The following is a 16787-nucleotide window of genomic DNA, read 5'->3' on the forward strand; positions in this document are numbered from 1 at the left end:
TTATGTCATTTCTCAAATCATGCAGAAAACCTATTATTATATAAAACCGATTCCAATAGACTATGTAAATGACTTTGTACTGTATAAATCTATTTAGAAAGCATTCCGATGCCCATTATTCTTTGAATAATGAGTACATTGTAAGTGGACAGACATTCAATTAACATTTGGAGGGCTTGTCAAACTTATAAGCTAAAATATTTTTTAAATGAATGGCTCTGATTCATTCAAACTGCTCTCACTGACAGTGCAACTCCCACTGATTCCCATTCATTTAAATAGGCACATACACATGCACAGCAGGATTATGATACAGTGATTTACTGATAGAGTGTGACAGTATTTGTGAGTTATTAAACATTGCATTATCATAACAGCTGATATTGTCATCCAACTCAAATGTGAAGTAGACGTTTAGTCAACCAGAGCCACACACTTTCAACAAAACCTGCAATCAAAATGTCATGGAATTCATTAAAGGCTTACCAAGACTAAAAGTCTAGAGCCGTTAGTGGCTCAGAGAGGTTGTATTTAGGCACAACTGTACTTTGAGTTAAATGCAAGGTCTAGTATGCTAGCCATCTAAGTTATACATGTTAATATGCTAACATCTGCTAATTAACACTAAGCACAGAGTACAGATGAGGCCGGTGAGAGTGTCATTAGTTTTGCAGGTATTTGGTCAAGAAGCAAAGTACTGGACAAATGGAAATGTAGGCCACATGATGGTGTTAGAATAATGTAAAGGGATTGCCAAAGTTATTACAATTCATCCTGCGGGGGGCATGAATCCATCTAAATAATTTTACACCGATCCATCCAATAAGTTTCATTCAAAACCACTTCTAAATTCTTATGCCAAACAATCCAGTAGATGTTTTCACATTTTACTAGATACTAAGTAGAAACCATTAGAAATCCATTAGTCCAATAGTTGTTGCAGCATTTAATACAAAAAACCCCCAAAACAAAAACAAATTTGAGCCTCGGTGTGATGGTACAGAAAAGGTCAGGGGATCCATCATTTTGGGGGCCATGAATGTCTAGACAATGTCTATTGTTGACATGTTTTTAGTATGGACCAAAGTGGTGGATTGACAGGCCAACCGACAGACTGGCATTGCCATCTCTAGATCCATGCCGCTAGCATGGCATAAAAGCCATGTGGTGGGTGTCAGGTGGGTCACTCTGCATGAGAGAGCTGCTAAAACACCAAAATAATTATTAAACACACAGAGCACTCACTGAGTTCAGAGATGCTGCCCACTCTTGTTGCCAGTAAGCACTGTTCAACGGAGCGCAGCTCGGACTGACTGTAGGCGTTTCCCTCTCCGCTCTTTCCCGCTCGCTGCTGCTGCTGCTGCTGGTCCTTGTGAAGAGTCAGACCCTCAGGTAGGCTGAGTACACCTGAAACGGGGAGAGAAAGAGATTCTTACTCTTAATTTATGCAGTTAGGTTCAGTAACTTGTTTTGGTAGTTTCTCTAATTTCTCATTATGAAACATAAGGAGAGTAAGAGACATAGTTCCCCCTCTTAAATGTCAGTAATGTCCCATTATTTCCCTGTATATATTTGTCATATTCATAAAATAAATAAAAAATAAAACAAGTGATTATTAAAAAAAAACAAAAAAAAACACCATGTGTAATTATTTATGTTTAGACCGAGAAACACTGGAGGCCACACAATGTAGTGGCTTCTCCCAAAGGTAATAATGTGTAATATTTCAAATGCGTTTTCATTATTCACACCTCTGGATGTTACTCTTCCTCACTCTAAGGTGATGATGCAGACTGCTCTTCATTGCGCTCTACTGACAGTTTCTCATTCCTCTGCACCTTGGTGCTGCACCCTTCTTACTGTTTGCAGGGTGTCAACTTATGAAACAGCTGAAAGCAGTGACTCTATACTTAGCCCCCTAATCACATTTCACCACTGTGAAAAAAAGAAAAGTAGGTTTGGTTTTAATGGTTCTTCTCTCATAATATGCTGCTAATTTAATGCACATGCTGCCTGTGGCGAAGGTGGCATTCTTCATTTATCCTGCGGGAACAGACATTTGTTTATAGGGCAATTCATTTCAATTTTCTCCAATTAGATGAAAGGGACTCAGAAGTAAGGGACTTTACTGGCAGGGTTTCAGAAGACGGGTCGGCTTATGTATTCTTCCTTGCCTGAACTTTTGGGAGAGTTAGTTAAAATACGTCATACAAAGTGACAGTGACAGTTCAAACATAAAGGATTGCTGAAATCTACTGTAAAGATTTCTCACTGTGTTATGTTTGCAGTTTTTAATATACAGTAGAGGTCCCTCAAGCCAGTAAACAGACTGTTGTGCTAAGACTAGGGATCAGGCCAGGACCCAAAAGCAATAACCCCCAAGACAGGCTAGGAGTAACTTAAAGTCTTTTAATGAACCAAAAATCCAGGAGTGTCAAGGGCCAGGGAACAAAAGTCAAACAACCAAAAATCATCCACGCAGGAGAAAAATACTTAGAGACCAAACCAAAATACAAATGTTCTTACTTGCAAACAGAGGAAAGCAAGGTAAGTCCATGAGGTGGGGAAAAAAATGCAAGACACAGGTACGGGAACGATCATGGGGAAGACACACACTCAGGCAAGGAAACAGACTCGGGCATGGAACACAGACGAACCAACAAGAACACAGGGAAATAACGAGACTTAAATACACCAGGCAATGGGCAACAGGTGAAACCAATTAGGGCGGGGCAGACAATCACAAAGGAGGGAAACAAGACAAAGACAGGAAGTAGAACAAAACAAGACACACAAGGGAAGTGATTTCAAAATAAAACAGGAACTATAAACAAAACTTAACAAACTAAACAAGAGTTCAAAAGTCCACAGAAGAGTTCAGAACATAAAAGGATTCCCAAAAACAGTCCCCTTAGGGGCTAGTCATGACACAGACTTTGATGTGTAAAATCGAGGAGAGTGTTGGCCAGAGAAGGTAACACTTCTTTGGATGCTATACTAACGCTAAACTTGCCTTTTATAAAAGTGAAACGTAATGTTCCTCCCCATGCCAATAATTTTCATACAATCCAATAGAGTGATGATAAAATGTGCTGATTTTAAAAGCCATGCTTGTGATTATACTCTATGTTTGCATTTCTTATTCAACATGCATTACACGAGTAATAAAACTGTGAGGCAAAAACATCTGGAAATAGGTTTCTTGGTAACAAGTCACAGTGCTTTAGCTTATAAACCTACATAGCAGCAGAGCAGCAGCTGTGGCACCATGTCTTCTACATCTTTGTTCTCAGGTCTGACCACAGAAGTACAACCAGCACAACTCTGGAACAAAGACCAGGACACAGCACCACCTACTGCACCAGGTGTCCTGAACTGCTACAGTTTTCACCCAAAGCTCCAGAGAAGCCAACAAGATCAATTTTGAAGAAAAGAAACGTTCTTTCCGTGTTTCTGCAGCAACCTGTCTGCAGGGATTACTCTGAAACACCCCTTTTATTGCTTTTATTGCTTGCAATGTGCCCTCTTTGGCAAGCAGTTGTGCAACCTCCAGGAAATCCATCTTAAACCATTTAAAGCAGCAGGAGGGCTACCCTGGCACCTTCCTCACACCCACTTTCTTCTCAAACAATTATATAGCACAGTAAGTAGTCCACTCAGAGCGTGACCACATGAGCCACCTCTTTTGATGTGCACAGACATAAGGCCCCCAGGTGTGATTCAGCGAAATATTGCACTACAGACACCATCATTTTCATAACTTGCTAAAGGATAAAACAAAAAATGTCTTTCACTTTAAACCCGATCCTGTCATCACCTCCTGTACGTTTAATTCATTTATTTGTTTAATTGACTTGATTCGATTTTCTGTTGGAGGTTGCTCTGGCTGTGGTGCGGCAGTGAAACACCACGTAAACCGAGGACCTAATAAGAAAAGGACTAAACAAACAGAGAACTTTATGAAGGTAAGTTTGGTGCCAAGCAGTAACATTGGATAAAGTTGGGAATGCCTTACTCCCTACGTTTCATAACGTAGGGATAATGTGCAGTTAAGGCTAATGGAAAATATCTTTACTATTCATTATTATGATTATTATGAATTACTGAACTTAGTTACATGGTATGGTACCGTTCATGTACCAAACGCAGCTTGAAGTGCTTTTGACTATCAGGCCTTTTTCACTGAGGACATTTTGACATGTCACACTAGCAAAAGCACAGGTGTAAATAATAATACTAATAACAAAACAAACTGTACTGTTAATAAGTAAATATAATAGCAATAATAATGTAATTATAAATGATGGCTAAATTCTATTTTGCTTTTTCAGTTTCAGGATCCTGTTGTGCACTGCCACATTGTCATAACTCAGTGGGACGCTAACAGAACTACTGTTAATGTTAGTAGTAACACCTGTGTCTTTCCCTCTGTGACATGTCCAAATGTCTCCTGTGTGTCTATTGCGCGGGACGGGATGAAAACACCTTACTGTTACACTTGAGCTTTTAACTGCCCAGCTCCTTAACCTTGGCTCAGGGGAATAACAGGACCAGCTGACAGTGAAGTGCTGAATGCTCTCAGCATGGACTGAGGCAAGGTGACTCACTGGCTCTCTGTGTCCAAATGCAAGGCACTGTCTACCCTTAGGGAGGAACTGATGGAGCTCTTACATGCCAGACAGCTAGCGACTATAGCTGCTCTCTCTCTCTCTCTCTCTCTCTCTCTCTCTCTCTCTCTCTCTCTCTCTCTCTCTCTCTCTCTCTCTCTCTCTCTCTTCTGTTTGTGTGATGGGAACGCTTGTGTCTTCCTCATGATTGTCACTGCACCAGAAATCTCCCAGGAAATGTGATGTTGTTGGGTTTTACAGTACAGTATAACTGCACAAAATGCTAGAAGCCATTTATATGGCCATAATCATAATTATATAACAGTCGGTTATTGTTTTTAAATGTATAATGGCGTGAGATGATATCAGGCACCTGCCTCTCTTTAAGTGGACCAGTCCTGTTTGCCATATGGCAGCTATTCAGTATCACTGAGGAAGGGAGAGGAGGCTCCAGGCAAGGCACTGTCACTGGAGAAGAATTAATGAGTACAGGAATTCCCATTAAGATGTCACTGAATGCACCTTAGTCATATTCTGTGATAGGCAGCTGCACAGAAAAGATATAGTGCGTGGTCACAAACATATTCCACATGCTGTTGAAAAAAGTCACCTCACAAAGCCAAAATATTACAAATCCAAAATGACAAACTTCCCTCTGTCAGTTTTCCTTCTTTGTTTGTTGTTTATGTTTATAACACCCTTAGATTTAAAGGAACAGTTTGACATTTTGTGAAATACATTTATAACACTCTTATGTTTGTAAGGTAAATAAAGACAGGAGCCGACAGCTAGGAGAAAGTTGGCTTAGCTTAGCATTTAGAAGTGTTTAGATTTTTCTCTGGGCCTGTCCATCAGAATGCAGACTACTATAGTTTGGACCCACTCTTCCTTGTCTCAGGGTTGACTAGAGCACTGGGACAGGCCTGCTGACCTCGTTGTGGCTCCTACCCTGCACTTAAATCTATTTTGGAGTGACACAGAGAGAAACGCACTTCCCTAAACACTCTGCAGGAACACTTTGGCTTTCACACGCAGATAAGACACAGATGCAGCAGAGTCAAGGTTTGATTTGGAAAATTATAATTGTACTGTGCAAACAGCGACACTAAAGCAGCACTTGCATGAATGGGATGTGACTGAGATCAGACTTGAGTGTAGTATTTGGTTCAAGATGCCAAGGCAGAGTCACAGAATGAGAGAAAAGCACAAAAAGTTGAGGAAGTAAGACAAATACAAACAGCTTGATGCAAAAAAGACTTAAAGAGACAGCAGAAAGCACTAGATAAAGGCTGTTTTTGGTGCACTATTATGGCTCTAAAGAGTTAATCATATTGGTACTCTACATGGATCACAGTAGTGCTGCCCCACTGTAGGCTCCGGCTCTGTTCTGCCAGGCCAGATGGCTACCATATGTATACCGGTGAGTGATCATAGAGGGAGACACTGTGAGATGGAACGCGGGAAACAGAGTAGTGACGTGTGTTATAATGCCTTTGCTGCTCTAAATGGATGCTTTATTCACTCCGAATAATCTGCACTGTGTGTCAAGCTGTAGAAATAGAAGCATGAATATGAAGCTGTGTTTTTTAGAACAAGCCTTTGTACACTTGGGTAGACTGTAAATCTCCAGAGGTACGGTCTCGGTTTGGGTTCTCAGGTGACCACAGTATGGTCTGAGGGAGCCACAAGTCTTTAATGGGTTAGTCCTGAGCCAGTCGACTGGGGTATAAAGGAAGACTGCGCAACCACGAGTCCTGTGAGAAAATACATGTACACATCCAAATGTCTGCTTAAATTAGGAAACTGGCAGAGGGAGAAGTCATGTGATTGACTCTATTAGCCACAAACACACAAAGGCACACAAATGATAATATACAGTCAGGAGCTGCAAACAATTTAATAACAAGCCACGTTGCATAAAACAACAAAGTGCGCGTGTGTATGCGAAAGTCGACACTCACACACAGATAATTATTAGTAATTAAAAAGTCTTAATCCCAAGCACTTCATGTCTAGTTAAAGTGTGACGCGCTCTGCGGAGAGAACAATGTGTGCAGCTAAATCCACACTGAATATTTCCTATTACTGGGCAACCACATCCAGGATACAGTCTGTTGAAGATCATCTTGCTGTCCTCAATTCAGAGGACTGAAAAAGCTCCAGAGTCTGCGTTTTTTTGTGTCGCTCTGAAAGAAACACACAAACCTCCTGATGTGTTCTTACATGTATGAATAAACCGCCAAGGGAAATGTGTTCCAACTGTGGGTTTAGATTTTTGTGTTGAGATCTTCAGTAGGCACTGAAGTCCACTGTGAGCACATCAAACCTCTACTGCTGTTGTTTTGAATAGTCAATTATTTAAAAAAAAAAAAAAAAAAAAAAAAGGAAGAATGAATGTGATTCTTCATTGATCCTTTATTGACACCCCGGCTCCACATGGAGGTCAGAGGTCATTCTCAGATACAGAACGGTGTCTCTTGGAGCTGAAAGGGAGTCAGTGCCTCACATCTTGTTCAAGGACACTTCGGTAAGGCCTCTGCTTTCTCACACAGGAGGCCCTAACAATCCGGTTAATCAATTTGTCACCCCGCTGCCCTCCGCGGCATTGCTGTTTCAGTTGTTATGTGTGAATGGTGCGTAGAGTCTTTTATTAGATTAGATTTTCCTGGTTGAAGCCGCCCCTCATCATTGACACTCCTTGAAACAAGTCCATTTAACACAAGAAAGAAATCAACAACTAGCGCTCACAGTCTGATTAAGTCCATTCTGTCTTTGCTCAGGCTCTGTTGACAGCCCTTTCATTACAGAGCTGTTCTCTTTTAGGTTGGTACTGTTTAGTAAAGGGGTATCTATCAAATCAGTTCTTAAAGCTAAGCTAATCAATGATCAACGATTAACCCTGTCTCCTAGAAATTATGTTCGAAAACATTAATACCTTAGATTTTTCGTTTTTAATAGTGTTCCAGTTCTTGTGTTTGATTACTGGTGGTGGGGCTACTTGTTTGTTTACATTTTAATCATGGATGGGGCCTTTAATTTTCTAAGAGCTCATTCTCACTCTGTAACGAGATCTCATGCAGATCTTATTAGTTAACATCACTGGTCCAGAGCAGAAAGAAAGAGAAAGGAAGAAAAGAGAGAGGTAATGGAGAGATGAGATGAGAGGGAGCTAAATAGAGACTGTGGCCACTGAATGTATTTAAATCATTGCAGGCAGTTTGGAAATAGCAACACATTAGAACTAAAAGCTAAAAAAAGGACACAGATGTGAATAAGTCAAAACACACACACGCAAGTCCATACTACACAAGTCATCAACACACAATAGGCCGTACACTCAAACACACACACACAGACGGAGGACTTGTGACGGGTGACCGACGCACAACAAGGGCACAACTAGAATTACGCAATCTTCTCCAATCAGAGGGAAACCAGCCTCCCTTCAGGCTGTGTGTTATTCCACCCCAAGGTAGCAACTCTCTCGCTATTATTTCTCTCTTTTCATCTCATTTCTTCTGTCAAGGGTAATAAGTCTGTGTGTAATATCCATGAGTCGCACGCTTCCCGCAGGATGCTTTCCAGACAATACTCGCAATCAGCAGCAGCAGGGAAAAATCTGAAGTCACTGAGCCGTAATCTCTCTGCTCACCCTGCACTACCTCTATATGAGCTTCTGGGAGAGTCTTAAAAAGCAGCGCTACGGTATTTTCTTCCTTACAATTATCTCATATAATCTGATATTGGGAGGGAAGGAAAAAAGCGGGGCTGTGTGGTCTGTCGCATTTCAGCAAGATCAAGGATGGAGATGTGAGTTACGACTTCGAAAAATATGAAAAAAGCCTCTGAACTTCTGAGAAGCAGACACAGAAATTCTGCTAAATGCAACAATGTTCTGAAGTAATTGCTCATTTAGTACTGAGGGCACTGGAGTAATTAAAGGATATGACTAATGTCATAAAATGAGATTTGCTGCAAGGGGATATTTTCCTCCGGGTCATTTTAAAGGGGTGACGTCATATCGAGCTGCTTGTAAACATTGGGAGCTTTTAAGTGAAGACGCTCTCGGACATGAAAACTCAGCATCATAAATATGAAGCCAAGTGTAAAGTAAATAAGACAGTAAATCCTTGAGGCCTGTCTGCCTGTGTGAATGTTGGTTCCTACATCTGTGTGTGTGTGTGTGTGTGTCTGCGTCACTAAGTCTGTGTCTCAGTCTAAGTCTGTGTGTTTCTCTTTTGTGTATTTGTGTGTGTGAGATGAAGGTATTCCCAGGAAGTGTGTGGCATGTATCTGACTGGCTGGTCAAAAATGAAATGAAGAACAACTCTCATGCAGTATTAATAGTGTTTACCCACATTTGTACAGTAGCAGCTGTATGAGTGAATATTTCTGCACTGCACAATTCTGTAACCTCCAAATTTACACTGTGCAGACCCTGCATTGCCTCTTCTTGTGAGAAAACATACTGCTGCCACTGCTGCTACTATCCCTACCCTTTCTATTTGCATTGATACTGTAAATGACTAAATGTCAATTGAGTAAATGTCACCTTTAAAAGAAAAAGATTCACAGTAATAGAGAAGGAAGACATTTGCAATTAGCGGAAGAGAGGATGATTCAAAGTATTCAGGGCAAAACATTTTAGAAAGTCCTAGATGTTGGGAGCGATGACGAATGATGACATCAGGATTTGTAATCCATAGAGCAGCCTGTTCAGTGGAGGACGTTTAGGGCGAAGCATATGTAAAATGTCTTGTTTTCATAATGACACATTAAAGGACAACCCTGGTGACTTTGCTTTTTTTTTTTCTTTTTGTCACGAAATCCCATGAAAAGAGCAAAGGAAGCAATGGAATGATCCCTGGTCTCGTTCTGGTGCTATAATAATATTCGTCTGAGTACCAAATGTGTATTAATCCGCAGATGAAAATAGTCCCCAACAAATGCACTATTTACTTCCATTTGACTAATGTTCTCAGCTCCTTAAGGAAATTATTTAGCCTATTCATATATATATATAAGACATAAATGTACATTCACTCTTCTAAGTGTTATCACATTTGTTCATTTCCTTCTGTTCCTCTATGACATTTTCTATTATGTCTTAAATGTTACACACACACACACACACACACAAACACACATTTGCTACTGTATGCGTAATATCCCTCCAGGATTGACACCTAAATGCTAGCCACAAAAATGTATCTCCATTTTCCCCCTGCTCCTCCCAGGAGTCCCATGTCTGCAACCTGGCGGAAATAATCTGATAACTGCTGCCATCCCGGCAGACAGGCCAGACCCCCACCGTCTTGTGCGTCACTACAGAGTCACGTCAAGCGCATGCCCTGCTATCGTTTCTCATTTACTTTATAAATGCTGGTTTGTTGTTTTCACAGTGGGCAGAGGAATCGGTTACCAGCCACCTGGATGATAACACCCATGGACGGTGTAAAACCACAAAGCTCTCCTCATTGTGCCCCTGTTCATACGAGAATAAAAACACAGTGTCAGTGTTGTATATGTGTGCATTTGTGAAATCAACTGAATGTGTGTAGGTTTGACTTTATCTATTGGTGGACATGTCCCTAAGCATGCATGTTTATGCGTTTGTAAACCTTTTTTTTAAACCATTCAATATAATATAGATAAGGCATAACAGCACAATGGTGAGTCTCTTTCCCCCAATATTGTTAATAGTAATAACAAAGAAGGACTCGAGCAACGCATCCAACTTTTTTTTTCTGACTGTTTAAGTTGTTTCATGATGGGAGACAAGCAATTTAAAAGGCATACGGCTTCAAATTGCTCCATAATTGTTCAACTCACCTAGTGTAATCTATCATTCTGACTTTGCAGAGTGGCTGCATGAAGCAGAGACACTGACTGGAAGTGGGCCATGCCTGGCAGAGAGTGATGAGGCCTAAGGCTGCGTGCTGGTCCCTGTTGCTTCCCCCTCTACCCTTAGTCCCTCCTCCGGGGGATGACCGTCGCTATTCAGGGCCTCCGTTAGCAAATATCCCTGTCACTTTGATAATGTGAGAGCACTCGTATTGGAAACGTGATCATTCAGTTTTGGACAATGCTCCAAACCTCAGGGGAGGAGACCCGGTGACCTCAGATGTATTGCTTATTATGGAAAATGTGGAGAGTCTGACTAAAAACAATGTCCTCTTTGTGAAGTCTTGTGAGTGAATGATTGCACTCGTACTGAGGGGTGAACATTGGCCAAGCTGTAATTGAGCAATTTGCAATATCACTCACTAAATCAGTCATGCGAGCTCATCTTTCAAAAAAAAAAAAAAAAAGTGTCTTCTTACACTTGTAACCCATAAAACTCAAGAGACAGAAAGAGTGCTGCTGCCTCAGGCATCGTAAACAGACATAAACAAAACAAACTGCATGCAACACACAAGCTTTCAAACAAGGATACGTTCCCATAACAGGATTGTTATTGCAGGTTAAAACCGTGACAGCCCACACCAACAGTACATCCTTTGACGACACATACAAACCAAGCCAAAACTATCATATTTTGGGCGTCTGCCCTGCACTAACTGACTCCAGTCAGCTGCAGGCAGCAGGTAGGCTGGGTCTCCCTCCAGCTCCTCCGGGCTCTCCCCCACATGTTTTCCCAGCCTCTCCCTCAGGCACACTGGATCTGCTGTGAGAAACACAGAGGGTGGAGGAGGCTGGCTGGCAGGGAGCAGCCACTTCAAATCCAAACACACAGGCATGGGGCTGGAATGCACACGCCACGCTCACACACGAATCCCTTCACACACGCCCAGACGGACACATCTGTGGTAATATCACGTGCACATACAAACCCACACACACACACACAGTACCCCTTTTTTACTCTACTCATGCTTCACTCTGCAGAGTTGTGAGATTCAAACACAGTACATGCCAGGAATATAAATGCAAAAAGGGAGCCATTGTTGAAATGGCCAAGTTCAGTGTTCAACTCTTTGCTCAGTTCCTGAGGTGGGGTTCACTTAAAAGTTTAAAGCAGCAAAACATGGATACTGAAGTCTTTCACAGACATAAATAGTGCACAACTGAAACTGTGTAGTTTAGAGATTTCTGACCTCATGCTCATAGTTTGTTCTAAACTGAAAAAAAAATTGTCTCTTGAGAAATGCCTCTGAACGACTTGTTCCCAGTATATACAGCACGATAAATCAGGAAACTAGCACTTCTTTTCATCATGTTTGTACTCTTCTTGCCTCAGTAATTATTCATCTTCACCATCAAAATGCTTGCTTTGCTGCTACACCCCTCTAACCAGTGCAGCCACATTCCCTCACATGTCCCATCACAGCACTGCATCCCAAATCCATCCCTGTTCTGTGAAGGGGATGTACAGTCCATCATCATCAGGTCACTCATGCTCGACTCATTAGTGGTAATTAATGGTGGCCAAGTCCCAGGCCGCCCAGGGCACTGTGGAGCCCAAACCTAACCCGGGCCGGGCCGGCCCCCTCCCAGCCCAGCTGAGGCAGGCACAAGTTATTTTTCTGCTTGGTTGGCTGTGGCACTTCATCTGTGCAGCTTAATGCACTTGGCTGCATAGCCAAAGCTGGAAATTGGCCAGCCCCAGAGAGCTTAGATTAAAAAAAATGACCTTTTAAAAAAAGTGAAGCCAAATCTTGTGTATATAGGGGACTTTCTTCATGGAGAATGATAGTCAGACTTTGAAGTGAGGCAGCCTTTGAGAGGGCCACACGTGACGTTTTGCTTTGAAAAGCAGGACTGTTCACGTGAGATTCTGTGGACTGTGTCCACATGCATTAACACCTCAACAGTATCAACACAAAGTACTCTTATTAACCAGCATCTCTAATCCTTCTCAGGTACTTCTGCGAAGCTATGAATGAAGGATATATGCATGAAGTACATCGGTCCATGATGCCAAATGGGTGTAGTGTTAATTTGTTTCCCAAATGTTCTGCTTGCCTCATTTCTCCCCATGACATCTATGGTCCTAAAGTCAGTGAGGCATTAATGCAAGTCAAGTACAGAGAATTTCAGTAAAGATTAGCACAAAGATGCCAGTGGCATTATTCAGTGCACGAGTGGTTGACTGCTATTGCACACCAAAAAAAAAAAAAAAAAAAAAAAAGAAGAGAAAAAAATCTTTTTAGGCAGTCATTATTAATTGCACTGAGTGGGCAAATGACATGAGGATTCATGGACTTATAAGCCTTGTGCCAGGCTTATGAGTCTTGTGTCTTGTTCAGCAAAATGAAAGCAGAAATACCCACAGTCCTGTCACAGTTTAATATCACGCTGTCAACAGACTTGTGGTAAAAAGTCTCCACACTGGTATTAATAGGGTTGTAATTTTGGCTCAAACTGCCATCCACTCTTCATTTACATCTTGTTGTTGCTTTGCTTGCAAGAAATGAACTTAATTGATTTTCTCTGTTTGCGTTATTTAGTGTCCTTAAGCCATTAAGAGAAGTCTCTTCTGTTTTCACAACACTCATATGCATTATATAATGCTGACTTGGCCGCCGTGGGTATTACATCCAAGGTCTTGATGGAGGATACGAGTATAAATAGGGAACCTATGCTTTGAACTGAAATCTGCTTTTTGAAGTTTTCCAAAACACTCAGCTGCCTGTTACAATCAGAGGACAGATCAAAGTTAAACCTCTGCTCTGCCATTAGACTTGTGGTCTTCACTTATTTTCTTTTAATTTTCTCCCAACAATGCCCCCTCTTGGACCGTACCCATGAGTGACCCTTGCGTGTGTGTGTTTGGTATTAGAGCATGTTTGTGCGCAGTGACAGTAAAGCGTGCCGTGGCGATGAAGTGCCCCTAGAGCACGTGAGCTGCCTCCATAAGCACGGATGTGTTTTTTCTGCCTTAGGTCGCTAATCGTCCTTTGACTCCTTTCACGTAAGATAATTTCAAAGTGTGGTAGTTGTCTATATGAATCACTTCAGGGTTGTACGGTCCTCTCATTCCCCCAGCCATGTCAAAGCGAAGGGTGTATGACAGTGACACAGCCTTTAAATATGTCAGGGGCCATCAACCAAATGTTATAGATGGACAACATCAAATCATATCAGCTATTTAAAAAGGAAGAGGTCTTTCACTGTGTGTGTGAGTCACTGCAAGTTTCACAAAGTGACCAACAGTGGTGGGCTGGAACCGGCACCTTGAAATTACCTGACAGTGTGATTTGAAGGGCACAGCGAAGCTGAGATAAAAGAGTCTTCTTTAATAAAATAAAAAGAAAGACTGAGCTGTAAAGGTCTCTGCTTGGCATTCAGGCCCTGAAGGTGAATAATCAGACAGAACCAACAGGGTAGCAAATTTTGGGTTGTTAGGACTGTGGAGTTAAAAATATATTTGTTTTGGCCATATCTTCACCTGTTACAGGTACTGTAGGATTCTTGCTCAAGGCATAACACACATCAGTTCTTATTCTGCCAGGTGTGCCTGATAACAATCTTGGTTTTAGTAAGTGTACCACCATGATCATTAAGTGACTTCAAGCCACACACAAATTCAGGTTCTTAGAGTTGCTCTGAAAGTCTGCCTACATGCTGTCGTTCTGCTCCATTTCTTCGACGACTTCATTTTCTTTCTTTCTTTTTTTTTTCATTCTTTGGGGTTCATCTTAAACCTCAGCAGGGACCCATCCGGTCAAAAACTGATTGATGTGGAAACAAAGTGCTGAAGACAGAGAGAAAAATGTGTCCTTAACAACAGTGTGTCTATATCCAGAGATAGAGCTACCTTGAAAACCAACTGCAAAATTACACAGAGTGCCGCACACTGTCACCCTGACGATCAAACATCACACTGCAGCTTCTTAAAGTTTAGACTCCCTGCTTTAAGGGCATTATGGGAGCTGCCGTTTGACCACCATGTTGGTTTGCAAGCCACGGCTACAGCACAAACAACACAAAAAGCTAAGGAGGCATGTCAGTTATACAGGTTCTTTATAGGAATAACAGAAATATCTAGGAAATAAACATATGTGGTCTCGCTGAGAGTTAGATAAAAGGAACTACACCACTCTCAGTGAGATAAATATGAAACTTCCACCAGCAGCAAGTTTAAATAATTCTATAAAAAATATTATCTACTGTAGCTATTTAGCTCTATGTAGCTCTATTTAGGTGAAAAATATGAGCATTTATAAAATTAAATCTGTTGTTTTTGTGCCTATATTGCAAATCTGTCACATCATAAATTTTACTTACCTAAACTATACAAACCACAGGTATGTACAATGGATGGGGATAGAAAAGAGGAAGGTAGGGATTTCTGGGATATGGAGGCTAAACCAAAGAGAGTTTCACCACTGTGTCAGTTATGATATATGATACAATTCTAACCCCAAAATCCCAGTGGAAAGGTAGAGTCAGTCTTTGCTTGTTCTTGTGCAGCTACATTTAGACATAGTGCCTTTTTGTCTGTCCCAGTACACCTAGCAACATATCCGTGAGCGCATACAACTGAGAGGAAATGGCTAAAAATTAATTTGTTAGCTCACAGGAAGAAAGATATTACTTTTTCATGAAGGCAGAAAGAGGCAGTGAATTTCTGGGGCAAGTAAGCGGCCTGGGAAATGGGAATGGGAATTTGTTGTGAGAGTTGCCAGTCCTGGAGAAAAATCATACCTAAAAGCCAGACTTGGTGCTGTGGTCAAACGCAGTGGGTTGTGTATTCAGAGGAGCTTGCGGTGTGATGGATGCAGCAGATGAGGTTTGTGAAAGGAAGATGCTCAGGTACACTGAGTTGGCAGCAAAGGTGAAGCAGCAGGGCTTGAAAGCTTGAGTGAAAGCTGAATGGCAACAATTGGCTGCAAAGTCAACTTTAACAGTACTATGGGCGATGACTTAGAAAGTCCTGAGTGGGAGTCAAAGCAGGTGATGTGTGTGAGGCAGCAGTGGGAGCCTTTGAGCTGTTGTTGCTGGTGGGAAAAAAGCCAAAAGAGTTTATAAATGCATTTGACAAAAAGTTGATAACAGTGTTTAAGAAGTCTGCGCCCAGCATAGATTCGAAACAAAGTGCTGCTTGTTATCATGAGATAATAAGAATGTTTTTCACTCTAATATTCATCCATCCATTTTCTATACCTCTATCCTCTTAGGGGTCACATGTGGTCACAGGACTTTGAGGCGGGATACAACTTGAACAGGTCACCAGTCTGTCACGGGGCTGATGTATTCACACTCACATTCACACCTAAGGACAATTTAGAGTCACCGGTTAACCTAATCTGCATGTCTTTGGACTGTGGGAGGAAGCTGGAGTACCTGGAAGCAACCTCAGCAAGTATGGGGAGAACATGCAAACTCCACACAGAAAAACCCCAGGCGGCAGATTCAAACCCAGAACCTTCTTGCTGCGCAGTGACAGTGCTAAGCAACACCGTGCCGCCCCCGAATCTAAAATCTCGTACTGAAAATGGATTTATTTTTGTTGTACTATCAGTGCTGCAGTTGAAATCACAGCCAGTTTAGTGTTTATATGATAATGTGGGAAGGAATAATGGTACATTTTTCTCTTTTGTTCAGTAAAGCATTTTCAAGCATGCCTTTGTCTCTGCCTGAGCTTTCTGGTTTTATGGAGCTCTAGTATTTATAATAGGAGGAGTCCACTTGTTAACTTCAGTAAGGCACCTGAGCTCAAACACCTGAACTCAAGTGTTTACTTACGTCAAGCATCTGGTAAATGATGCTCCCAAGCTGGATGGGTTAACAGAGCTATCATTGGAGCCTGATGTCCTTTTGTGAATTTGCTCTTTTACTCTTTCACATTTAATTCCTGCATTTTATAAACTCTAGCAATGATATATGACACAAGTAAAAGCTACATCAAGCATTTTTTGTGAATGCAACACTGTCACCTAATATCAGTATCATGCGCTCATTCAAAACAAGAAGCTCCTGGGTGTTGAAATAAAGAACTATTGTTTGCGAGAATTAAGTCATTTATTGATCCACTCTTTCCAGTCTTGCAGTCCTCTCCACCCACTCCCAATAAAGAACAGATTATGCTGTCATACAGCAATAACAAGCAGGCAGGCACCATTGGAAAGAAAACAAATGGAAACTAATTGATTTACGGCATAAAGTGTCATCTCAGACAAGAAGGAACATTGCATGATTGGACATGCATTGTTGGTGGAAACTGCCTTGCAACCT

The 16787-nt window shown here is 41.5% G+C and overlaps 1 protein-coding gene across 2 annotated transcripts in view; it reads right to left on the reverse strand.

The window, feature by feature from the left end:
* Positions 1 to 16787, reverse strand: part of btbd11b (BTB (POZ) domain containing 11b) — a 70093-nt gene that overhangs the window by 29199 nt on the left and 24107 nt on the right. For both annotated transcript variants that reach the window (XM_041039209.1, XM_041039208.1), the window contains exon 2: positions 1246 to 1407. In XM_041039209.1, the coding sequence (XP_040895143.1) occupies positions 1246 to 1407 (162 nt within the window). The remainder of the gene's footprint in view (positions 1 to 1245; positions 1408 to 16787) is intronic.

This window comes from Toxotes jaculatrix, chromosome 5, assembly GCF_017976425.1.
Source record: "Toxotes jaculatrix isolate fToxJac2 chromosome 5, fToxJac2.pri, whole genome shotgun sequence".
In the NCBI taxonomy this organism is placed as follows: domain Eukaryota; kingdom Metazoa; phylum Chordata; class Actinopteri; family Toxotidae; genus Toxotes; species Toxotes jaculatrix.